Below are 21,656 nucleotides of genomic sequence, written 5' to 3'. Positions count from 1 at the left end.
CTTACCTTACATCTCGGTCTCTAGAGTGGGGGTGGGGATACAAGCATGTGCCACCATGCCTGGCTTAACTACAACCTTCATCATGTAAGAAGCTTGTCTTTATCTTTTCTTTTTTTCTTGTGAATTTGAGTTTTCCTTTCATAATATTTACTAAAAGACCTCCCTTACTGTACATTATGACAGATCTTGCAACAAGCAATTCTTAGCCCATCACCCCAGAAGCATATATGCACTACCTTTATTTCTGAAGGTAGGGTTGCTGAATAAAGTGTTAAGGTACATTATGAGGGTCTCTCTGCAGACTAATTAGTCAGTCCTGTGTGATCATTCCTCTTTTTTCAAAACATTTTTTTCTTTTATTACAAAATAGAATCTTATCCCCTAAAGGTATAGAAACTACACAGAAAGATCAACCGAATCAACAAACTTGAACCCTTGGGGCTCTCAGAGTCTGAACCACAAACCAACGAACTTACACGAGCTGGACCTAGGCCTCCCTGCACATATGTAGCAAATGTCTTCATATCTGCTACAAATGTAGCAGATAGGTCTTCATGTGGGTTCTGAACAACTAGAGTAGGCGCTGTCCCAAAAGCTGATTGATGCCTGTCCATAGGAAATGCTTGTCTCACAGGACTGCCTTGTCTGGCCTTAATGGGCGAGGATGTACCTAACCTCAAGAAGACTTGAAGTGCCAGGGTTGGGGGGGGAGATAAACAGGGGACCCCCAACCCCTCAGAGAAGAAGGAGATGAGGCGATAGGGGGATAAGGGAAAGATTATGGTAGAAGGTGGGCATTGAGTGGGATGTAAAATGAAGAAGTAAAAATAAATAAATAAGGGGTTGGGGATTTAGCTCAGTGGTAGAGCGCTTGCCTAGGAAGCACAAGGCCCTGGGTTCGGTCCCCAGCTCCGAAAAAAAGAACCAAAAAAATAATAATAATAATAATAAATAAATAAATAAAAAATAGATTCTTTTCTCAAATGATATATCCTAATCATGATTTTTCCCTCCATCTACTCCTTCCAGTTCCTCACCACCTGCCCTCCAGATCCACCCCTTTCTGTCTCACATTAGAAAAGAACAGGTTTCTACGAGATAGTGATCAAACACAACAAAACAAAATGTAATAACATGAAGCAAAAACTATCATATGGGTATTGGACATGGCGACCCATCAGGGACAGGAGTCCCAAGAGCAGGCACAAGAGTCGAAGACCCACAAGTCATGAGTCCATAACAATATTAAGACAATATTAAGCTAATAGATAGAATATTTATGGAAAAACCTGGTGCAGACCCATGTAAATACTGTGCTTGCTGTGAGAGCTCACAGTCCTTGCTTAGTTGCTTCAGAGGGCCTGGTCTCCTGGTGTCCTCCATTCCCCCGACTCTTAAAATTATTTCACCTCCTCCACAGAATTCCCTGAGCTCTGAAGGGAGAGATTTGATGGAGACCTCCAAACTAGACTCTCCCTCTAGGTCTTTGCATCTGTTCCCATCTACTGCCAGTGGAAGCCTCTCTGATGATGACTGCAGAAGGCAATAGTCTATGAGTATAGCAGAATATCATTAGGAATAATTTTGTTGAGTGTTTGACCAGTCATATTTGGTCTTGCCCCACATCACTGGGCTATCTAGTCTCTAGTTCTTGATTACCCAAGCAGTGCGTTGGGTGTGTGTTTCGTCCCATGGAGTGGTCTTAAATCAAATCAAACATTGGAGAGTTGACTTCTCCCAACAGTTCTGGGCCACCATTGCCCTAACATATTTTGCAGGCAGGACAGACTGTAGGATTAAGGTTTCGTAGCTGGGTTGGTATCCATGGTTCTATTTTGGTAGCCTGCAGAGGACCTTTCGTACCAAAGAGACTAGAATATAGGAGTGAAGACTCCAGGTAGGCACCAGCTCTACTTCTTCCCATTTAATGAGTTGTAGTCGACAATGAGGCCCCACTGTCAGTTTGCAGAGATCAACCCTTTGTCTTAGCATCATCCTTGGTTGTTGAGGGATTTCCATGAGACCTCCTTGGCCAGAAACTCAATTGATGCAAACCAGTCTCACCACTGAAGTCTTACCTAACAATAGGAGATTAACAGTTGAGACTCTGTCCCTATTACTAGACCCTCATTAGGATCACCTTCATGGATTCCAGGAAGTTTCTACTGCACTAGGTTCTCACACCCCCTCCAATTTCAGCAGTCTCTCCCCAGACTCTCTCCTTCTATGCTATCTTCCCCCTCCACCAGATCCCTCCCATTGCTACCTCTACCCGTCTCCAGTCCACCCATGAAATTTATTTTCCCTTCCCAGAGGGATCTATATATTCCCCCTACATCCCTCCTTTATATAACCTCTATGGGTCTATGGATTGTAGCTTGGTTATCATTTACTTAATGGCTAATGTCCACTTGCAAGTAAATACATATCATATTTATCTTTGGGGCTCTGAGTTACCTCACTTAGGATGATTTTTTTTCTAGTTCCATTCATTTGCATGCAGATTTCATGATGATATTTTTTTAACTGCTGAGTAATACATCATTGGACAAATGTACCACATTGTGTTTATTCATTCTTCTGTTGAGGGACATCTAGATTGTTTCCAGTTTCTGGCTATAATAAGGCCTCAATGAACATGGTTGAGCAGGTCCTTGTGGCAGGATGGAATGTCCTTTGGTTATATGCCCAAGAGAAGTATAGCTGGGTCTTGAAGTAGATTGATTCTCAACTTTCTGAGGAATGGCTATATTGATTTCCATAGTGGCTGTACAAGTTTTCCCTCTCACCAGCAATGGCGGAATATTCCCCTTGCTCCACATCTTCACAAGCACGAGTGTCACTTGTATTATTGATCTTAGCCATTCTGACAGGTATAAGATGGCTGAGAATGTTGAACATATTTTAAAATGTTTCTCAGCCATGCGAGATTCCCCTTTTGAGAATTATCTGTTTAGATGTGTTCCCCATTTTTATTGGATATTCGGTTTCTTTTTATGTCTAGATTCTTGAGTTCTTTTTATATTTTGGATATTAGTCCTCTATCAGATGTGAAGTTGTTATAAAATCTTCCCATTCTATGAGCTACTGTATTGTCCTCTTTGCCTTACAGAAGTTTTCATTTTCAAGAGGTCCCATTTTATAAATCGTTGATCTTAGTGACTGTGTTATCTATGTTTTCTTCAGAAAGTTGTCTTCTGTGTCAATGTACCCAAGGCAATTCTCCACTTTCTCTTCTATCAGGATCAGTGTATCTGGTTTTATGTTGTGGTCTTTGATACACTTGGACTTGAGGTTCATGCAGGTGATATATATGGATCTATTTACACTCTTCTGTATACAGACATCCAATTTAACCAGCACCATTTGTTACCGATACCATCTTTTTTCCAAGGTGTATTTCTGACTTCCTTATCAAAACTCAGGTGTCCATATTTTGGATTTATGTCTAGATCTTTAATTTGATTCCACTGATGAATGTGTCTCTTTTAATGCCAATACCATATATATATATATTTTTTTTGCTGCTATTGCTCTGTAGTACAATGTGAAGACAGGGATTGTGATACCTCCAGCAGTCCGTTTATTGTTCAGATTTGTATTTTTGGTTTTCCATATGAGATTAAGATTTGTCAAGGTCTGTAAAGAATTGTTCAAATTTTGATGGAGAGTATATTTAATCTGTAGATTGCTTTTGGTAGGATGGTCATTTTTACTATGTTAATATTACCGATCCATGACCATAGAAGATCTTTTCCATCTTCTGATATCTTCTTCAACATCTTTGTCCAAAGACTTGAAGTTTACGCAAGATATTTTACATAGTTTGAGGCTATTGTGAAAGGTCTTGTTTCCCTGATTTCTTTTTCAGTCCATTTTTCATTTGTGTAAAGAAGAGTTACTGACTTTTCATTTTTTTCTTTTTTTTTTAGTTAATCTTTTATTCAGCCCCTCTTTTGAAGGTATTTTTCATCTGTAGGAGTTCCCCAGTGGAATTTTTAGGGTCAATTATGTAAACTTGTTGTTTCATCTGCAAATAACTATGTTTTGACTTCTTCCTTCTCAATTTATATCCTTTTGATTTCCTTCAGTTGTTTTATTCCTCTAGATAAAACTTCAAGTAATATATTAAATAAGTATCGAGAAAGTGGACAACCTTCTCTTGTTCCTGATTTTAGTGGAATTTTTTTGAGTTTCTCTCCATTTATTTGATATTGGCTAAAGGCTTGCTATATAAATTGCTTTCATTATGTTTAGTGTATAAGATATGTCCCTTATATCCCAAATCTCTCCAGGACTTTCATCATGAAGGGGTGATGAATTTTGTCAAAGGCCTTTTTTAACGAAATTATGGTGTCATTTCTGTCTTTAAGTTTGTTTATATGGTGATTACATTTACTGATTTTCTTATATTGAGCCATCCCTGCCTCTCTGAGATGAAGCTTACTTGATTATGTTGGATAATCTTTTTGATGTGTTCTTGGATTCAGTTTGCCAGTATTGAGTATTTTTGCATTTATGTTTGTAAGGGAAATTGATTGTGCTTCTCTTTTTTTGTGATTCTTTATGTGATTTGGTTATCAGAGTAAATGTGCCCTCATAAGAATGAATTGGAGAGGGGCTGGGGATTTAGCTCAGTGGTAGAGCGCTTACCTAGGAAGCGCAAGGCCCTGGGTTCGGTCCCCAGCTCCGAAAAAAAAAAAAAAAAAGAACCAAAAAAAAAGAATGAATTGGAGATTATTTGTTCTGTTCTGTGAAATAAATTGAGGAGTATTGGTGTTAACTGTTATTTGAAAGTCTGATAGAATTCTACCCTAAATCCATCTGGCCACAAGCTTTTCTTGGTTGGGAGACTTTTAATGACTGCTTCTATTTCCTTAGCTGTCATAGGTCCATTTAAATTGTTTTTTCTGATCTTGATTTAACTTTGGTAAGTGTTACCTACTGAGAAAATTATCCATTTCTCTTAGATTTTCCAACTTGGTGGAGTACAGGCTTTTAAAGTATGTCCTTATAATTCTCTGGATTTCTTTGGTGTTTGTTATGCATCACAAACACACACCCCTTTTAGTTTCTGATTTTGTTAATTTGGATATTCTTTCCATGGATAAGGATTTGTCCATTTTGTTGATTTTTCTCAATGAACCACCTTTTGGTTTCATTAATTCTTAGTGTTACTCTTTGCTTCCTTTTTATTGATTTCAGCTTTCGGTTTCATTGTTTCTTGCCATCTACTTTGGTGTGCTTACTTCTTTTTGTTCTAGAGCTTTCAGGTGTGCCATTAAGTTGCTAGTATGAGATCAGTCCAATGTTTTTGTAGGCTCTTAGTGCTGTAAACGTTCCTCTTAGCCTTCTTTCATTGTGTTTAGGTATGCTATGTGCTCATTTTCATTGAATTCTACAAAGTCTTTGGTTTCTTGCTTTATTTCTGTCTTCACCTATGTTTGATTTAGTAGAGAGGTGTTCAGTTTCTATGAAATTATAAGCTTTCTTTTATTGGTGATACCCATCTTTAATCTCTGGTCTTATGATCGTATGCAGGTAGTTATTTCTATTTTTTTCTGTCTGTTGAAACTTGTTTCTGAGTATGTGGCCAATTTTGGAGAAAATTTTATGAGGTGCTAAGAGGAAGGTGTATTCTTTTGTGTTTTGGGTAAAATGTTCTCTAAATATCTGTTTGGTTCTTTTTGCTTATAATGTCTGTAGTTGTCTGTTTAGTTTGTGTCTGGATGATCTGTCCATTGGTGGGAGTAGGGGATTGAAGTCTCCCAAAATCAGTGTGTGAGGGTCAATTTGTGATTTTGACTATAATAGTGCTTTTATTACATGTTAAGAATTAAAATGTTGGGGTTGGGGATTTAGCTCAGTGGTAGAGCGCTTGCCTAGCAAGCGCAAGGCCCTGGGTTCGGTCCCCAGCTCTGAAAAAAAGAAAAGAAAAGAAAAAAAGAATTAAAATGTTCCATTGGTAGATTTTTCTTTCGTTGAGTATGTAGTGTCCTTCACCATCTGTTTTTATTAGTTTTAGTTTCAAATCTCTCTCTCTCTCCCTCTCCCTCTCCCTCTCTCCCTCCCCCTCTCCCCTCCCCCCTCTCTCTCCCTCTCCTCCTCTCCTTCCCCCTCTCCCCTCCCCCTCTCTCTCCCTCTTCCTCCCCCTCTCCCCCTCTCCCCTTCTCCCCCTCTCCCTCATTCTCACTCTCTTAAATATTAGAATAGCTATACCAGCCTTCTGCTTTTTTCCAGTTGCTTGGAATATCTTTTTCCAACCCTGAGGTAATGTCTATCCCTGATATTGAGGTGTGTATCTTGTGTGCAGCAGAAAGATGGATCCTGTTTTCAAATCCATCTTGTTATTCTGTGTTTTTTAATTTGGGAATTGAGACCATTGGTGTTGATAGATATCAATGACCAGTGATAGTTGATTCTTGTGATTTGCTCTTGCTGCTGGTGGTGGTGGAAGTGGTGTATTTATGCTTCCCTTCTTTTGGTTTTGCTGGTGTGAGATTATTTATTTCCTGTGTTTTCAAGGGTATAGTTAACCTCTTTGAGTTAGAGTTTTTCTTCTATTGCCTTCTGTAGAGTTAGATTTGTAGATAGATATTGTTAACATTTGACTTTATCATGGAATATCTTGTTTTCCCCTTCCATGATTGAAAGCCTTTCTGGGTATAGTAGTCTAGACTGGCATCTGTGGTCTCTTAAAATCTGTAGCACAGGCTTTTCTGACTTTTAGAGTCTCCATTGAGAAGTCAGGTGTGATTCTGATATTTCTGCTTTTATATGTTATTGATCCTTTTCCCTTGCAGCTTTTTCTTTCTTCGTTTTGTATATTTAGTGTTTTGATTATTATGTGCTGTGGGAGGGGTGTCTTTTCTGGTTCAATCTATTGGTGTTCCATTTGCTTCTTGTACCTTTATACTCATATCCTTTTTTAGGTAAGGAAATTTTTCTTCTATGACTTTGTTGAAGACATTTTCTGGAACTTTGACCTTAGGTTTCTTCTCCTTCTTCTATTCCTATTATCCTGTCCCAGATTTCCTGGATATTTTGTGCCAAGAAGTTTTTGGACTTAACATTTTCTTTGATGATGTATCCATTTCTTCTGTCATATCTTCAATGCCTGAGATTCTCTCTTCCATCTCTTGTATTCTGTTGGTGAAGCTTTCCTCTGTAAATGTTTAAGATTTTCTCGGCTTTGGACTCTTAACCATCTGACTGTGATATGTCTACTGTTACACCTGTCACCAAAGTGTATGAATTTTTAGCCAATCTCTCTTTGAATATTTAGTATACTCCTTTCTCCTCTCTTCAGATTCCTATTACATGTATGTTGCTGTAGTCAAGTCCAACCACGAGGTGTGAGGGGCTCATTTCCCCCACAGCTTTTCTCCTCTTTTTCAAAGCGAATATTTCTTTTAACATGTCTTCAAATCCACTGACTCTTTCTCCTGCAGTCTCACATCTGTTGATGAACTTACCCTGCATTGCGCAGTGAGTGCGACATTTCTGTAGGCCTCCTCCCGAGCTGTCTTTCCCTCCAGTGACATCACCACTTGCACAGTCATCACCATCACCTTCCTGTTTAATTCTGTAAACAAATTCAAGTCTGTGGACATAGCTGTATAGCTGCTTTGAAATCTTTGCAAATCCAATGACTTGGCCCACTCAGAGTTCATATTTATTTTTAAATGAATCACCCTATGTGGTTTCTTCATATGCGTCATAAATTTCTTTTGAAAACTGGACACTTTGAATGACATATTACAACAATCCCAGATTCTGGACTATTATTATTATTTTTTTTTGCTATTGTTGCTGTCATTTCTGTTTGGCTTTAGTAACTATCCTGGACTTTGATTTCAGAAATGGTCCCCCTCTAAGTATAACCATTGATATGTCTGTTATTTTTCTTTTTAATTCTGTTTTGTTGTTGGTTTTGGTTTGTTTGAGACAACGTCTCAATGTGCTGCTCAGGCTGGTGGGGATCATGATCCTCCTGCCTCAATCTTCCAAAAGGATGAAATTATACCCATAGTCTATCTCTGTGTCTGTGTCTGTCCTTGTGTCTGGCTCTTTATTTTCATTTAAAACAGTTTTGCCTGCCTTCCTCAGAGTGACACAGCTATATCTGCATAGTTTACAGGTTGATAGAGATTGTATTCAGCACATTGAGCCCATAAACTCTATGACATACAGCCTCCCTTTTTTGCCACTGGCTAATATATGGGTGAAGTGCCCTCAAACTTAAGATCCTCCACTTCAGGATCTCTGTGTTACAGTGTTTGGCTTACCAGTTACTTGCAGCCTCCCGTGCCAGAACTGGAGAGCTCCTTCTTTAGATCAGGTTCTGTGATTGGTATTGATAGCTTCTCAACAGTGGCCAGGATCATCACAGCCCGTCTGACAGCACAACTGCTGCTTCCTGTGGCCAGAGGGTGAGCTCTGGCAAAGCCACCAGTGAGGAGAGCCAGGATCTGGTACAAGGAATAGGAAGTATTCAAAGCAAGAAGGCTGCAAGATTTCCTCTGTTTCTAATTCAAAACCCTTGAGCTAATCATAAACTATACTTCTCAAAAGTTTTATTTGCCTTTGCTTGTTGATTCCTAGTCCCTGGAAATAGTTTGTGTGGAACTGATGTTTGACAGTTTCATTCAGGTTTGTACTTACTTTGAGAGGAGAGGAGTTGCTAGCCCATTTTGTCACAGTGGGGGGGGGGTCTGTTCCCCTTCACTGTTATTTCTCTTCCCTTTTTGTAATATTTTTATTAATTCTTTAATAATTTCATAAATGAGCCATGTGTCAGGGTTTACACCTTTAGTTCCGGCACTTGGGAGAAGAGACATTTGGATCTCTTGAGTTTGAGGCCAGCCTCATCTACACAGTGAGTTCCAGGACAGCCAGGTCTACAGAGATAAAATCTGTCTTGAAAAAGCAAACAAACAAACAAACAAAAAAAAAAGAATTTCATAAACGTATTTTCAGTATCTTTACACCCCAGCTCCTCCCCTTATTCTATCCTCTCTTATCAAACTTTGACATTCCTCCTCCTCCTCCTCCTCCTCCTCCTCCTCCTCCTCCTTCTCCTCCTCCTCCTCTTCCTCCTCCCCCTCTTCCTTGGCTTCTTCTGCATCTGCTTCTGCTTCTTCTAAGACTTCACATTGTTTATGTCCATAAACTGGCAGAAGAATGATCTGTAGCTTATAGCTAATCCTTCCCCTATAGAGAATATGGAATTACACCATAGGGGATTTCAGTTACAGAAACAGCCCTGTTCATTTGAGAGACAAAGGGGAGGGGAAGTCAGAAGGGAAAGAAATATTGCAGATCATTCATTTTCACATACTGTGTTGTGCTCACAGAACATGTGCCCACTGACCCTGGGAGGAAGGTAGCCTGCTGAAGCAATTAACACACTAACCAAATTTCAGCTTAAATATACAAATGATTTTGGTTCCTTGACAAGGAAGTAAGGGAAATGCTTTGTTTTGACTGTCAAGTTACTGGTCTTCATGTACATCACTGAAGAAAAATTAAAATAATTATAAGCCAATTAGAAACACTGGCTAACAGACAGAGCCAAGGAAATTTATCTAATTTATAGTGTCTGAATGGCGTGTGTGTCCCATTGTGCTCAACAGAACATCAGCTCCTGTAAAAGTATCTGTTATTTGCCTAATATTCTTGTCATTTTGGAGGCCCATTGCCTCTATCTGCTAGCCTAGGCCTAATCCTGGAAGCTTCTAACCTCTGTACCATGTTATCTAGGCCTAGAATGTTTTCAGCCTCTGAGACTTACTGCTGAATAAGCAAGCTCACCCTTTCTTGTTCTTTCTGAACTCTGGCTGGGTGATTCAGCTAAGCTGCTCTGGTTCAAAGTCTACTCCAACCTTACTGATTCAATGTGGCTTCTCTCTTGGCCTCTGACTGAATTGATCTGCTTGGCTTCATACTAATTTTGGCAACCTGTTCTAATCTTTTGGCTACTTATTCTCTGGCTCATTCTGTCTTCACTGTGTCTAGCTTGTTGTCTCTCTGCAACCTGTCTCTCTATTATTGTCCTGGTAAAACTGCCTTCTCTCTCTCTATGTACTACTCCCTCAAATAGCTTCTCTTTCCTCTTTCTTCTTGTGAGAGTTGAGCATATCCTATTCTGTCAGATCTTTCTCTCATTCGTCATTTTTCCTGCCACTGAATTAGATGCCACTTTCAAACAGGTATGCTTCTTTCTACTAACTAACTTCACTTTTATTATTTGGGATTAAAGGTGTGTACTAAGGTCATATCTATTCTATTCTCCAGCCAGAGGGATGAAAGGTGTGTGCTAAGGGATGAGTCACACCACAACTAGACAGTGTTTTTTCACAACCTTTGTCATGTTTGGATTATAATTGTATTTCAAAGTAGAAAGTCAACCTGAATGCTAATCAGTTACTTGGAATTTAAGTTAGATGTTTATCTTAAAAGAGCAGAGCTAGTGATCTGGCTTAGTGATATTCTACTGCTGTGAAGAGGCACCATGACCATGGAAAATCTTTTTTTTTTAAAGATTTATTTATCTTATTTATATGTGAATATGCTGTAGTTGGCCTTCATACACTTCAGAAGAGAGCATCCTATTACAGATGGTTGTGAGCCACCATGTGGTTGCTGGGAATTGAACCCAGATCTTCTGGAAGAGCAGTTAGTGCTCTTAACCACTGAGCCATCTCTCCAGCCTGGAAACTCTTATAAAAGGAAGCATTTAGTTGGAGACTTGCTTCCAGTTTCAGAGGTTTAGTCTGTTATCGTCATGGTGGGAGCGTGGTAGCATGCAAGCAGTAATGGAGAGCCATCATGATCCAGAGGCTGAAAGAGAACCTGTGCCTGGCATGAGCTTCTGAAACCTCAAAAGCACATTTCCTCTAACAAGGCCACACCTCAGAATCCTTCTTTTTTTAAGATTTATTCATGTATCTTATTTATATGTGTACAACTGTAGCTGTCTTCAGACACACCAGAAGAGGGCATTGGATCCCATTACAGATGGTTATGAGCCACCATGTGGTTGCTGGGATTTGAACTCAGGACCTCTGGAAAAGCAGTCAGTGCTCTTAACCGCTGAGCCATCTCTCCAGCCCTCATAATCCCTAAACAGTACCATTCCTTGAGGGTTAAGCATTCAAATATAGGAGCCTAAGGGACCCATTCTCATTCGCACCACCACAGTGGGTAAAAGCACTTATAACCAAGCCAAATGACATCAAATGGCATGAGGTCAAGCCCCAGAACCCACATGATAAAAGGAGAGAAACAACTCCTGCAAGTTGTCCTCAGATCTCCACATGTGTGCATATGTGCACATGCTTCCTGTGTCCAAACACACGCACACGCACACACATACATGCACACACACATGTACATAGTTTGGAGGAAAAGAGATGGCATACAGATTTTAAATAATAAAAAGGAAAGCAGATTGTTTAGCTTTTTTCAAGTAGTTCCCAGTGACAGTTTGGATTTTTTTACAGGAGCATCCAATACTTGGGCAACCATTTTTTGTTCTACATCCCTGCAAGACAAATGAATTCATGACTGCTGTGCTAAAGAATTCACAGAAAATCAATAGGTAAGAAACACCATCAAGACTCATGGTACTCTACTCTGATTTTAAAAGTGTAAATCTTTTTGTGTGACTCTAAAAGCTAGGCTAAAATAAGAAATATTCTTTCTAATAGTAATAGTAAACACATTGATTTTGTCTGTGTGCTAGGTGTTCGAGTTTAGATATATGAGCACACTGGGCTTTTATAACACCCCAATAACTTTTAGTTAATTTTCAGAGAAGAAAGGTAAAGGCGCAGAGGAGTTAAGCGACTCTAGCAAAGTCACGAAGTTAGTTTGGTGTAGGACTGGGATTTGAATACAGGCAGCGCCAGGATTTTAACTACTTGCTCAACAGATGTTATAAATTCGAATGGAAACTTGGGGCCATCATGAGGAGTCCAAGGCCTGGTTCTCTTTTCCAATTTAACTACCTTGAGAGATCTTCATACCCTTGAATCACAAATCCAACTTACACCACCATGTAGATGGCATCAGGGGCTCGGCTGTTCCAGGCAAACCTCAGGGAAAGGCTTCATTTTTCTTCCTTCTGGCCACTCGCTGGCTTGCCATCAGAAACTATCATGGAACATTTGTATTACATATATCTTACTTGTTTCCTAGAAATGTCAACTACATCACATCATGGCTGAGCATCGTGGGGCCAGTTGTTGGTCTGAATTTACCTCTGAGCTACGCCAAAGCAACATCACAATCTGAGTGATCTGTGAACAAGCAAGGTAAAGAGAAAAGCCTGGGTCTCATTCTTTGTTCTTAGAAAGATGACGGTGTCTCTCTTACCCTTAGCTACACCCAGGGTCTGGGGTCAGTTTGCATTGTCTTCATTGGGGTGCGCCCTGGCTTGGTCACTCGTGTTCCAACAGTGACCTGTCCAGGTATCTGGGAAGGGTTGTATTTTGTTACAGAGAGCATCCCCACAACTGCAGGTGGTTTTATTTTATGGACACTGTTCTTGAAATAAGACTTTACTGCTCTTTTTCATTCTCTTTGCTTTTGTTTTCTCCTTGTTTTCAGATCTGCTGATCCTAGAAACTGCAGCATGAAGGATAGCAAGAGCTCTGCCTGGGAAGCCTCAGCTTTCATGGAAATGGGACTGCAGTATCTCATGTCACCAAGATTTGATGCGGAGTTCTTTCCTCAGAAAGAAGACATCTGCAAAACCTGTTTGCTTGGGATAGTGGTTGTATGGAAGGAACAAGTCACGGATTCAGATCACTATAAACAACAAAGATGAACCTATTTCAGTGGTGATGTCATTGCTGGCATCATCAAGGCTCACACAGGTTCTTTTTGCCTTGGCACAGTTCTTCTGTTGTGGAGATTGATGGGGAAGTATATTTGTGTGCTTGCTTTAGTGTACAATGTGTGAAAATTAAAATGTAGAACTTGCCTGTTTCTGAAAATTAATGTTATACATTTGACCCATCTTAAATTATTCTCCAACAGTCAAACTCAGGAGCAATGGGTTATTTCTCAATTACTCACCAAAAAAAAAAAAAAAGTGTGTGTGTGTGTGTGTGTGTGTGTGTGTGTGTACATAGAAAATTAGATACAGAATAAAGAATAACTGATCATTTTAATATAATGATGTATTTTACAAGCCAGGTATAGAAAGGTAACTACAGGTTTTTAAAATAGCTATAAAAAACATTCAAGCATTGCAAATGCTTTTTTTTTAATAAAAATAACACAGTCGTTTTTCCTTCTATGTGTGAGACCCATGACTGCTCTGCTGCAATACTGCAGGCTTTTGTGTAAGTCTTCATAGCCCTACAATGTTCTTTCTAATATGAGAATAACAAGCTGTCTCATAATGTTGCTGTGAGAACTATATGAAGTCATTAACACACAACTATTGAAACACGTATACAAATATTAATTAAATGTTCACCTGCTGCATAATTGACTACTGTTAATTTAGCCCATAACGTGTTTCCTAGCCAGCAAGGCATCAAGACAAACCATATCTGGAGGAATTACAGGTTTCTTTGTTTCAGATTTTCGTTTCCTAGAAGATGAAAGTTAAGTGGAAAGTACAATGGTTATAGTTGCTTCTGTGAAGTGTGCCCTGCAGAATCACCTGAGAATGCCTTATACCTACAAATGCCAGGTCTACCTTCTGGAACATCCTGACTGGGGTGACCTTGGCAGCCATGCTCCCTGGAAAACCTCTGCTGTGGATTAACCATTACCATAGCATTGATTTATGCTCCACTGGTCCAGCAAGCCCTGCTGATTCTCTAAAGGATACACTTGCTTCCTGGTGTTTGTCAGCACAAGGTTCCACCATAGCCTGATAAACTCATTAATATAATGTACTGGCGGATAATACCTGCACTGGCTGGTTTTGTGTGTCAACTTGACACAAGCTGGAGTTATCACAGAGAAAGGAGCCTCAGTTGAGGAAATGCCTTCATGAGACCCCGCTGTAAGGCATTTTCTCAACTAGTGATCAAGGGGAGATGATCCATTGTGGGTGGTACCATCCCCGGGCTGGTGGTCTTGGGTTCTATAAGAGAGCAAGCTGAGCAAGCCAGGGGAAGCAAGCCAGTAAGTAACATCCCTCCATGGCCTCTGCATCAGCTCCTGCTTCCTGACCTGCGTGAGTTCCAGTCCTGACTTCCTTTGGTGACGAACAGCAATTGTGGAAGTGTAAGCTGAATAAATCCTTTCCTTCCCAGTTGTTTCCTGGTCGTGATGTTTGTGCAGGAATAGAAACCCTACTGATGCAATACTATAAGCTGAAGATATGTTTAATAAAACTAACTTATTGAGCATTGTAGTCTAGCTACCCATCTTATTTTTTAACTTTTATACTTTTATTTGTTTTATCTGTATATAAGCACAGGAAAGAACACTTGCCACATAACACTTGTGAGAAGGAGGGACAGCTTATGAGATGGGGTATTCTCCTTCCACTCTGTGTCCTAGGAATCAAACTCAGGGCATCAGGCTAGGCCTTGGATGTCTTTACCCTCTGAGCTACCTCACTCATTAAAGCATTAGCTGCCCTTAAATATGACTGGAACACTTACATTAGCCTGCGGTTAGGCAAAACTACATTATGAAAAGCCTATTGTTTAATAGAAGTGCAGAATATCCCTCATGTACAGGCATCGAGCATTTTGTAAATATTATGGGATGTGAACACACAAAACATTATATCCAAGAAAACACAATAACAAGCACAATACTGCAAAGCACTGTTTATACTGAAAAAAGTTTCCAGAAAATATACTGTGATCATGGATTTCCCCTTCCCCAGTTCCTTCCAGATTCTCTGTACCCACCCAACTCTGTTCTTTCTCTCCCTTTCTCTTTAAAACAAAGGATAAAATTTAAAAAAAAATAGAAAAAAAAAAGCACACACACAAAAACCCCACAAAGTATGAATCAAAATCAACGGAAAGAAAGAAGAAAGAAACCCAAACAAAACAAAAAGAGACAAAAAAAAAATCTACAAAGACACCACTGAGTTTGTCTTATCTCAGCCTGTACATTGGGTCTGCCCATGACATGTAGTTAATATGCCCAATGAGACTCCATTAAAATCAGGAGAAAACTGACTTTCCCTTTGCCAGTGGGTATCGGTTGCAGATAGGTCCTTACTTAGAGGTGGGATCCTTTGTTCACTTCCTCCTCCCCATGCTGGAACCTCATCTGGCCTGTACCGGTGCAGGCTCTGTGCTCATCCATGCTACTGTCCTGTTGTGTCCAGAAGACACTTTTCCCTGAAGTTACCCACCATTTCTGGCTCTCACAATTCTTCCTCCTTCTCCTCCTCCTCCTCCCCCCTCTTCCTCCTCCTTCTCCTCCTCCCCCCTCCTCCTCCCCCCTCTTCCTCCTCCTCCTCCTCCTCCTCCTTCTCCTCTTCTGCATAGCTCTCTGAGCCTTTAGGGGATAAGTTGGATGAAGGACCTCATCTTAGGGTTGAGTGCTCCGAAGTCTCTCGCTCCCTGCACAGTGTCAGAAGCTTTGCTATTTGAGTCTCATGGTCTCACCAGCTTGCCCTTGATGCCTACTGTCACAAGAAAATACTGCAGATCACAGGCTCAGGAGAGGATCAAAATTCAAACTATGGTTTCTGCTGCCTATGAGCCGTCACGAAGTAAAAAAAAAAAAAATAGCTACACTACTGTAAATTGGCTTGCATGTACAAGATTAATAAGAACATTTAGACTTCTTTTTTTTTTTAACAAGATGGCTGCTCTGGTTTGAAACTCGTCACCTTTGAAAGTTATTCCCAGTGATATTGAGAAATAGTAGGTTGTCTAAGAGAATGGAGTCTGGTTCAGATCTCAAAGAACTGGATCAAGTTCTGATGGGAGTTGGTTGTTATAAAGCAGATGTGGTGGTTTGAATGACAATTGCGCCCCACGACTCAAGTGTTTGAATTCTTCCCTCCTTGGTAAACTGTGTAGGAAGGATTAGAAGGTGTGGCCTTCTAGGAGAATGCCCTTAAACCAACAGGCTAGGAAAGGAGGAACAGTGTTAGAGGGGTGATAGATCCAGATTATCATGGGGAGATTGGATTTAACTGGAGATGGGTGGGCAACCAACCTTGTTTACAAAAGTTGAAACCCATGCTGTCTTACAGGAACAGCTCTCAGCAGTCTCAGAAGTTATCTGTCCTTAGGCAAGTGGCCCTTACAGGTTTGTCTGTCCTTAGGCAAGTGGCCCTTACAGGTTTATCTGTCCTTAGGCAAGTGGCCCTTACAGGTTAAAGGCAGTTTTGTTTTATAGATCTTTTCATCACAGCAATTAAAACTTAGAACATAACTTTAGCACTCACAAATCCTGTGTTAAGGAGATAAATGGATTGATGAAAATGAAAGAAGCCTGGTACTAATGTAAGACTCTCAGAGAGAATCTTCCCTCAGGAGGGAGATCCTCAAGCCCCAATGACCAGTCCGAGTCCACCGGCTGCAATCTGCAAGAGGATTTTTATTGATCAGGATACACAGGTATCTGTGGGCATCCCAGTCAATTTGGAAGACTGGCACGCCTAGCAGAACCAGGGACGGGTTTTTATAGGGCATTGAGGAGCAGAAGCAGGCTTACAGAAGCAGATGCATGGTTACAGGGATGTGATTGGTGGAGTAAATGAGGCATACGTGTATGTTACTTATTTTGGCTATAATCATAACAGTGAGTTAGCAAAAAGTACATGGTGGTCAGGGCTTCCGGGGGGTCAGGGACTTTTTCTTTTTCCTGCCAGGTGGCCCATGGAGCAGTGTCCATAATTTAGTCTGGTTTCTGCATTTTGTTTTCTTTTCTGGTCTGTTTCGTCTAAATGATGGGTCAGCTTGTCCCACATATCTAAAAACTTACTTTTTATTTCTATAGTTGAGGGCCTTGGGCTTGTACAATTCCCTTTCTGGGAGGGGGTCTTTCATTCCCCCATTTTCTTTTTTTGTCCTTGAGTGGAATCTTCCACTCAACTTGGTTAAGGTACCTCTGTTTTTTGTTGTTTCACCATCTGATACTGTTGTCTCAGCACAAAAGTTTGAATGACTGAAAGTCTGTATCTCTTACTATTCCTGTCTGATCTGCATAGAAACCACATTTTTCTTTTAGTGTAGCACACAGACTCCTTCTTTAAGGAATATCAGGTCTAATCTCCTGTTTTGAAGGACTACCTCTGAGAGGGAGGTTAGGTATTCTTGGAGGTCAGCTAAAAAGTCTTTTTTATTCTTTTCATATCTGAGTCAATGGCAGTTCTGAATTCTCTATAAGCCTTGCATTATAGGGCAACAGCAGATGTCCTTGTGCTGCCCTTGTAGCACCTGGATAGCCTTAAATAATTTTTAACTCTCTTTTGTCTCTTATTAAGTCTTTAGCATCAGGATTCCAATCTGGACACTATCTGAACCTATACACCAAGGTCATGACTGTCTTTTAGAACTTCTAAACTTATATAGGTTGTGATCCCTGAGGCACAGTCCCAAGAAGTGTTAGGAGTACTAACATATGCAATGTTACATCATTTGTAATAGAAATCAAGCGTATCCCTACACCTATTCTGAGGGAACCCAGGGCAAACAGGCAAACATGAAATTTTTGTTTCTAAAACACACTCCTCAAGTGAGAATTATAGCAACCTCCCAATCACTTAAGTCTAGGGAGCTTTTTGAAGATCTGAGTGTCCCTCTAGGTCCCAGCTCTCAGTCCCAACAGCTAGTATGCTGCTGGTGAGGGCTGAGACTTGACGGCTGTCAGGGTGGTCAGCAGCACCAGGTACGGTCCTTTCCAGCGAGGCTCGAGTGTCTGGGCTCAGTGTAGCTGTAGTCTCTAACCTGGAACTGATGGGATGTCTCAGGGGTCTCCGGGGCATAGGCTGCTGTAAGCTGTGAGCAGATTTCTTTCTGTATCACCTGTAGGTCTTTTAGCCTGGCATACAAATCATTATTACTATGACATGTTGGTTCAGTAACATCATCTAATACAGTCAGGGGAGCTGAGGCCCCATATAAGATCTCAAAGGGGGTAAAGCTGAATCTGGAAGGGGTATTTCTTGCTCTGAAGAGAGCAAGAGGGAAGGAGTGTCACCCAGTCTACGCCAGTCTCCATGGTCAATTTGGTCAGGGTCTCTTTTAGAGTCTTATTTATTTATTCTACCTGTCCTGAACTTTGAGGTCTGTAAATATAATGTAATTTTCAATCAACCTCTAAATACTTGGCCACACCCTGGCTTACCTTGGCAACGAAAGTAGGGCCGTTGTCTGACCAGATTACCTTGGGCACTCCAGACCTGTGGAAGATTTCTTCTAGTATCTTCTTGATGACTATTGAGGCCGTCTCTTGCTTGGTGGGGAAAGCTTCTACCTATTTCTGAAAAGATATCTATAAACACTAGGAGACATTTATAACCATATTTTCCTGGTTTTATCTCTGTGAAGTCCACTTCTCAGTAGTATCCAGGCCATTCCCCACGGAGCCTCCTACCACAGTCAACTTTTCTGAAAACAGTTACCTTTTGGCATGGTATCCATCAGTGCACGATCTGTTCCACGAGATACTTGAGACCTGTGACATAATATTTAGTTTTTTGAAAACGTCTGGATGAGTTTGCTTACCCCTAAGTGAGTCCATTGATGCATTTGTTTTACCATGGCCTCTGCCTGTAAAAATTGTAGCAGGATCTTCTTTCTCGTTGAGGTGTACCAGAGTCTCTTCCTCGGCCTGGCTGGGTCATGTAGGGCCGTTAACAGAGCCAGAATCTCTTTTTTTTTTCTTGCCCTCAGATGTCAGCAGGCCCCTCTGCTGATGGGCTGTAGCAAAGGCATACGTGCTGTCCACATAGATGTTAAGTCCCTTTCTCAGCCCAAGGGCTTTGGTGAGGGGAGCGAGCTCTACCCTCTGAGTAGAAGTGTCTTCTGGTAGGGCCTGAGCCCATATGATTCTGTTTCCATCTACCACTGCTGCCCCAGCCCATCTTTTTTCTTTTCTAAGAAGCTGTTCCCATCTATGAACCAGATAGCATCTACCCCCTTTGGTGGCTGGTCAGTCAGATCTTTATGCCACTCCTGTGCTTTAGTGAGCACCTGCTGACAGTCATGAAGGGGCGTGTCTAGGTCGGGGTCCGGAAGCAGGGTTGCAGGGTTTAGACTCGTAGGGGCAGTCTGGAATCACAAGGAACAAGTGGGATACCCGGCCCACGCCAAGGTCCACCGTTCTTCGGGTAGTCCATGAGTATCATTTGTTGCCAGTAGTCCCCTGTACTCAAGGTCTTTTGCTGGACACTAGCCCATTTGGGCGTAGGAACACAGAGTGTTAGGCCCCCGCCCGTATTCACAAAACAACTAGGCAGGCTTCCCTTCTATCTTAGCGCATAGCCAGCACTCTAGGACCAAGAGGCTTGCCTTCCGGGCTGCTGGAGAGGCCCCTCTTGTTCTTCCTGGGGCAGTCCCTGACCCAGTGTCCTTTTTCCTTGCGATAGGCACACTGATCTTTAGCTAGGAATTCTCTTCTGTTGCCAGGTACTGTCTTCCTAGGTTCCCTAACTACTGTGGCCAGTATATATTCCTCTCTTGTCTTTTATCTCTCTTTAGCTCTCTAGCTTCTTCTTCCTTTTGTCTCTTTTCTTCCTTAGCTTCCTGCTCTTTTTAACCTTCTTTCCTCTTTCTCTTCCTCAGTCGCTCTCATATCTCCTGCATCTTCCTCTACAGCTATTAGATGCTGTCCACTTATGTAACTACACTTCAACTTTACTTTCTCTGCAACTTACACTAACTCTCAGCAACTTAGCTTAACCCTTTAAATTTCTGTAACTTTCTCTCTTTATATCTTTTCCTTATCTTAGCCAGATTGGTGGGGCATTTTCCAGCCCCTCGGAGACCCACCCTTGGAGCCTGGTGGCAGACCTGGAGCACTCCCTACCTTCAGGGGTATTCAAGTCAACAGTCAGGAGTGAAGGTCTTCCATCCATGTCTGGAACATTCTTTCTGGCCTCCAGTAGGATTCTGTCTTTCCTCGGTGGTAAAGAAGACCTGTAACAGTTACTAACAAGCATCTCAAATGGGATGGTGAGAAAACAAGAGAATCTTGAGAATAGAGGTCCACTGAAGAGGACAAATAGCATTTAGTCACACAGCTAAACCAGGAGGACTTTTTGGGACAAAAAGGCCATTGTAAAAATAAGCACAAGCTTTGTGTCTGTGAAACAGAACGGCAAGCAGAGAGGGAGCTGATCTGTTACCGACTATCTCTCTGGACTTAAGAACTAATAACAAAAGGATGGAGAGATGGTTAGGACTTGGGTGCTAGATGCCAAGTGGCTGACAAAAGAATTGTAACCAGTTCACCTGGGACTTTCAGGACCTCAGTAGCAGCCCTTTACCAAACTGTCTCAGTGGGCTAAAGGCCCATGGAAAAGAAAACATTAATCCTGACCTTGGCCACAGCCAAAGCCTGAATTCTAAATTTTGACTGGCAAAACAAAGTTCTTCACAGTTTGTTGCAGATTCCCTCCGAAACTATCTCAGGGGCTTCTCTGTCCCCCAACCTGGGGCATTTTGACCACAGGGGCAGGAACTGGCTGCTGTGGGGATAGGATCAAAGGCACTCTCCATGTCAATGATGACTAACAGGGAAGGTTACTTAATGTTGGAGATCAACTCCTCTCTTGGAATAGGGCCAGCAGATATGGCAGGCTCCCTTAAAGAACTTCTCTTAATGAACACTCTCCTTCTGTGAGCAAGTGTTGAAGGTCTGGTCACTGAAGGCAGCAACTGGAATTATTATTTTTTCAGGGCCAAAAGTCTCATAAAACAACCACTAACTCTACGCTATCTTTTTGTTGTCAAAGCCGGCCGGCCTCATCACCTTGAAACTCCTCTTACGCTGACTTGGCCAGAGCTGCGCCACTGCCCACATGCAGCCTGCAGCTTGCTAGCAGGCCTGCATGCTTGTCACCCTCAGCCCCTATATTTTTCTACTCTGTGCTGTCCCTTCCTTAGAAGCGGTGAATGTTTAAGCAACAGGGAGAATTTTTCTTCAGGATCTAAGGTAAAGCTTTCAGGCTCTTGTTAATACCTTCTTCAGACAGGGTCACTCACTAACCTGGAGTTCTTCATACACAACTGTTAACAGCAGCTGGGCTGGACAAGGGGAGCAAAGGGAGGGGCATCTCTCCTTGGGGAGGAGGCTCAAGAGAGAAAGATAAAACTCCCCGGCAGAAAACAATTTTTCTCAAGCAAATTATTTCCAAGTTAAGCACCAAGAGGACCAAGTAAAACTCCTTGACAACCAAAGCAAACAGTTTCATGATTTCAAACACAGTCGTCAGTCCAAAATTTTAAACACAGTTGTCTATCCAAAGTCCAAAAACGAAACAAAAGCCAAAAAGACACTGGACAATACCACAGAAAACAACCCAGACAAACAAGACCAAGACAAAGAATCCTATAACCAATTTCCACAGGTGTTCAAAGACAAACAATTTCAACAGTCAAACAAGCAACAGACAGACGCACCGCGCGGCTTCGGTGTCAAACTGAAACCAAAAATTCAGACAGAGGCGACGAGGGTCCGGATCCTTCAGTGGATCCGGCTCTCTC

The 21,656-nt window shown here is 41.4% G+C and overlaps 1 protein-coding gene and 1 long non-coding RNA gene across 11 annotated transcripts in view; one reads left to right on the top strand and one right to left on the bottom strand.

Moving 5' to 3' along the window:
- Atg10 (autophagy related 10) overlaps window positions 1–13,497 on the top strand; it is a 290,792-nt gene extending 277,295 nt beyond the window's left edge. For 6 of the 10 annotated variants that reach the window (XM_087634267.1, XM_087634254.1, XM_087634266.1 and 3 more), the window contains 3 exons: window positions 11,505–11,602; window positions 12,202–12,317; window positions 12,613–13,001. In XM_087634267.1, the coding sequence (XP_087490393.1) occupies window positions 11,505–11,602; window positions 12,202–12,301 (198 nt within the window). In that variant the 3' untranslated portion in view covers window positions 12,302–12,317; window positions 12,613–13,001. 10 annotated transcript variants of the gene reach the window in all.
- A 3,025-nt stretch (window positions 13,498–16,522) lies between these two features.
- LOC147995980 (uncharacterized) lies at window positions 16,523–19,926 on the bottom strand. The gene is made up of 2 exons (XR_015670258.1): window positions 18,708–19,926; window positions 16,523–18,624 (listed from the first exon to the last, which is right to left on the bottom strand). It is a non-coding gene; the product is annotated as an uncharacterized LOC147995980 (long non-coding RNA).
- Between the last annotated feature and the right edge of the window lie 1,730 nt (window positions 19,927–21,656).

Source organism: Rattus norvegicus, chromosome 2 (assembly GCF_021556685.1).
Source record: "Rattus norvegicus strain SHRSP/BbbUtx chromosome 2, alternate assembly SHRSP_T2T, whole genome shotgun sequence".
Classification (NCBI taxonomy): domain Eukaryota; kingdom Metazoa; phylum Chordata; class Mammalia; order Rodentia; family Muridae; genus Rattus; species Rattus norvegicus.
Note: the sequence above shows the minus strand (reverse complement) of the source record. Positions and strands in the feature narration are given on the sequence as shown.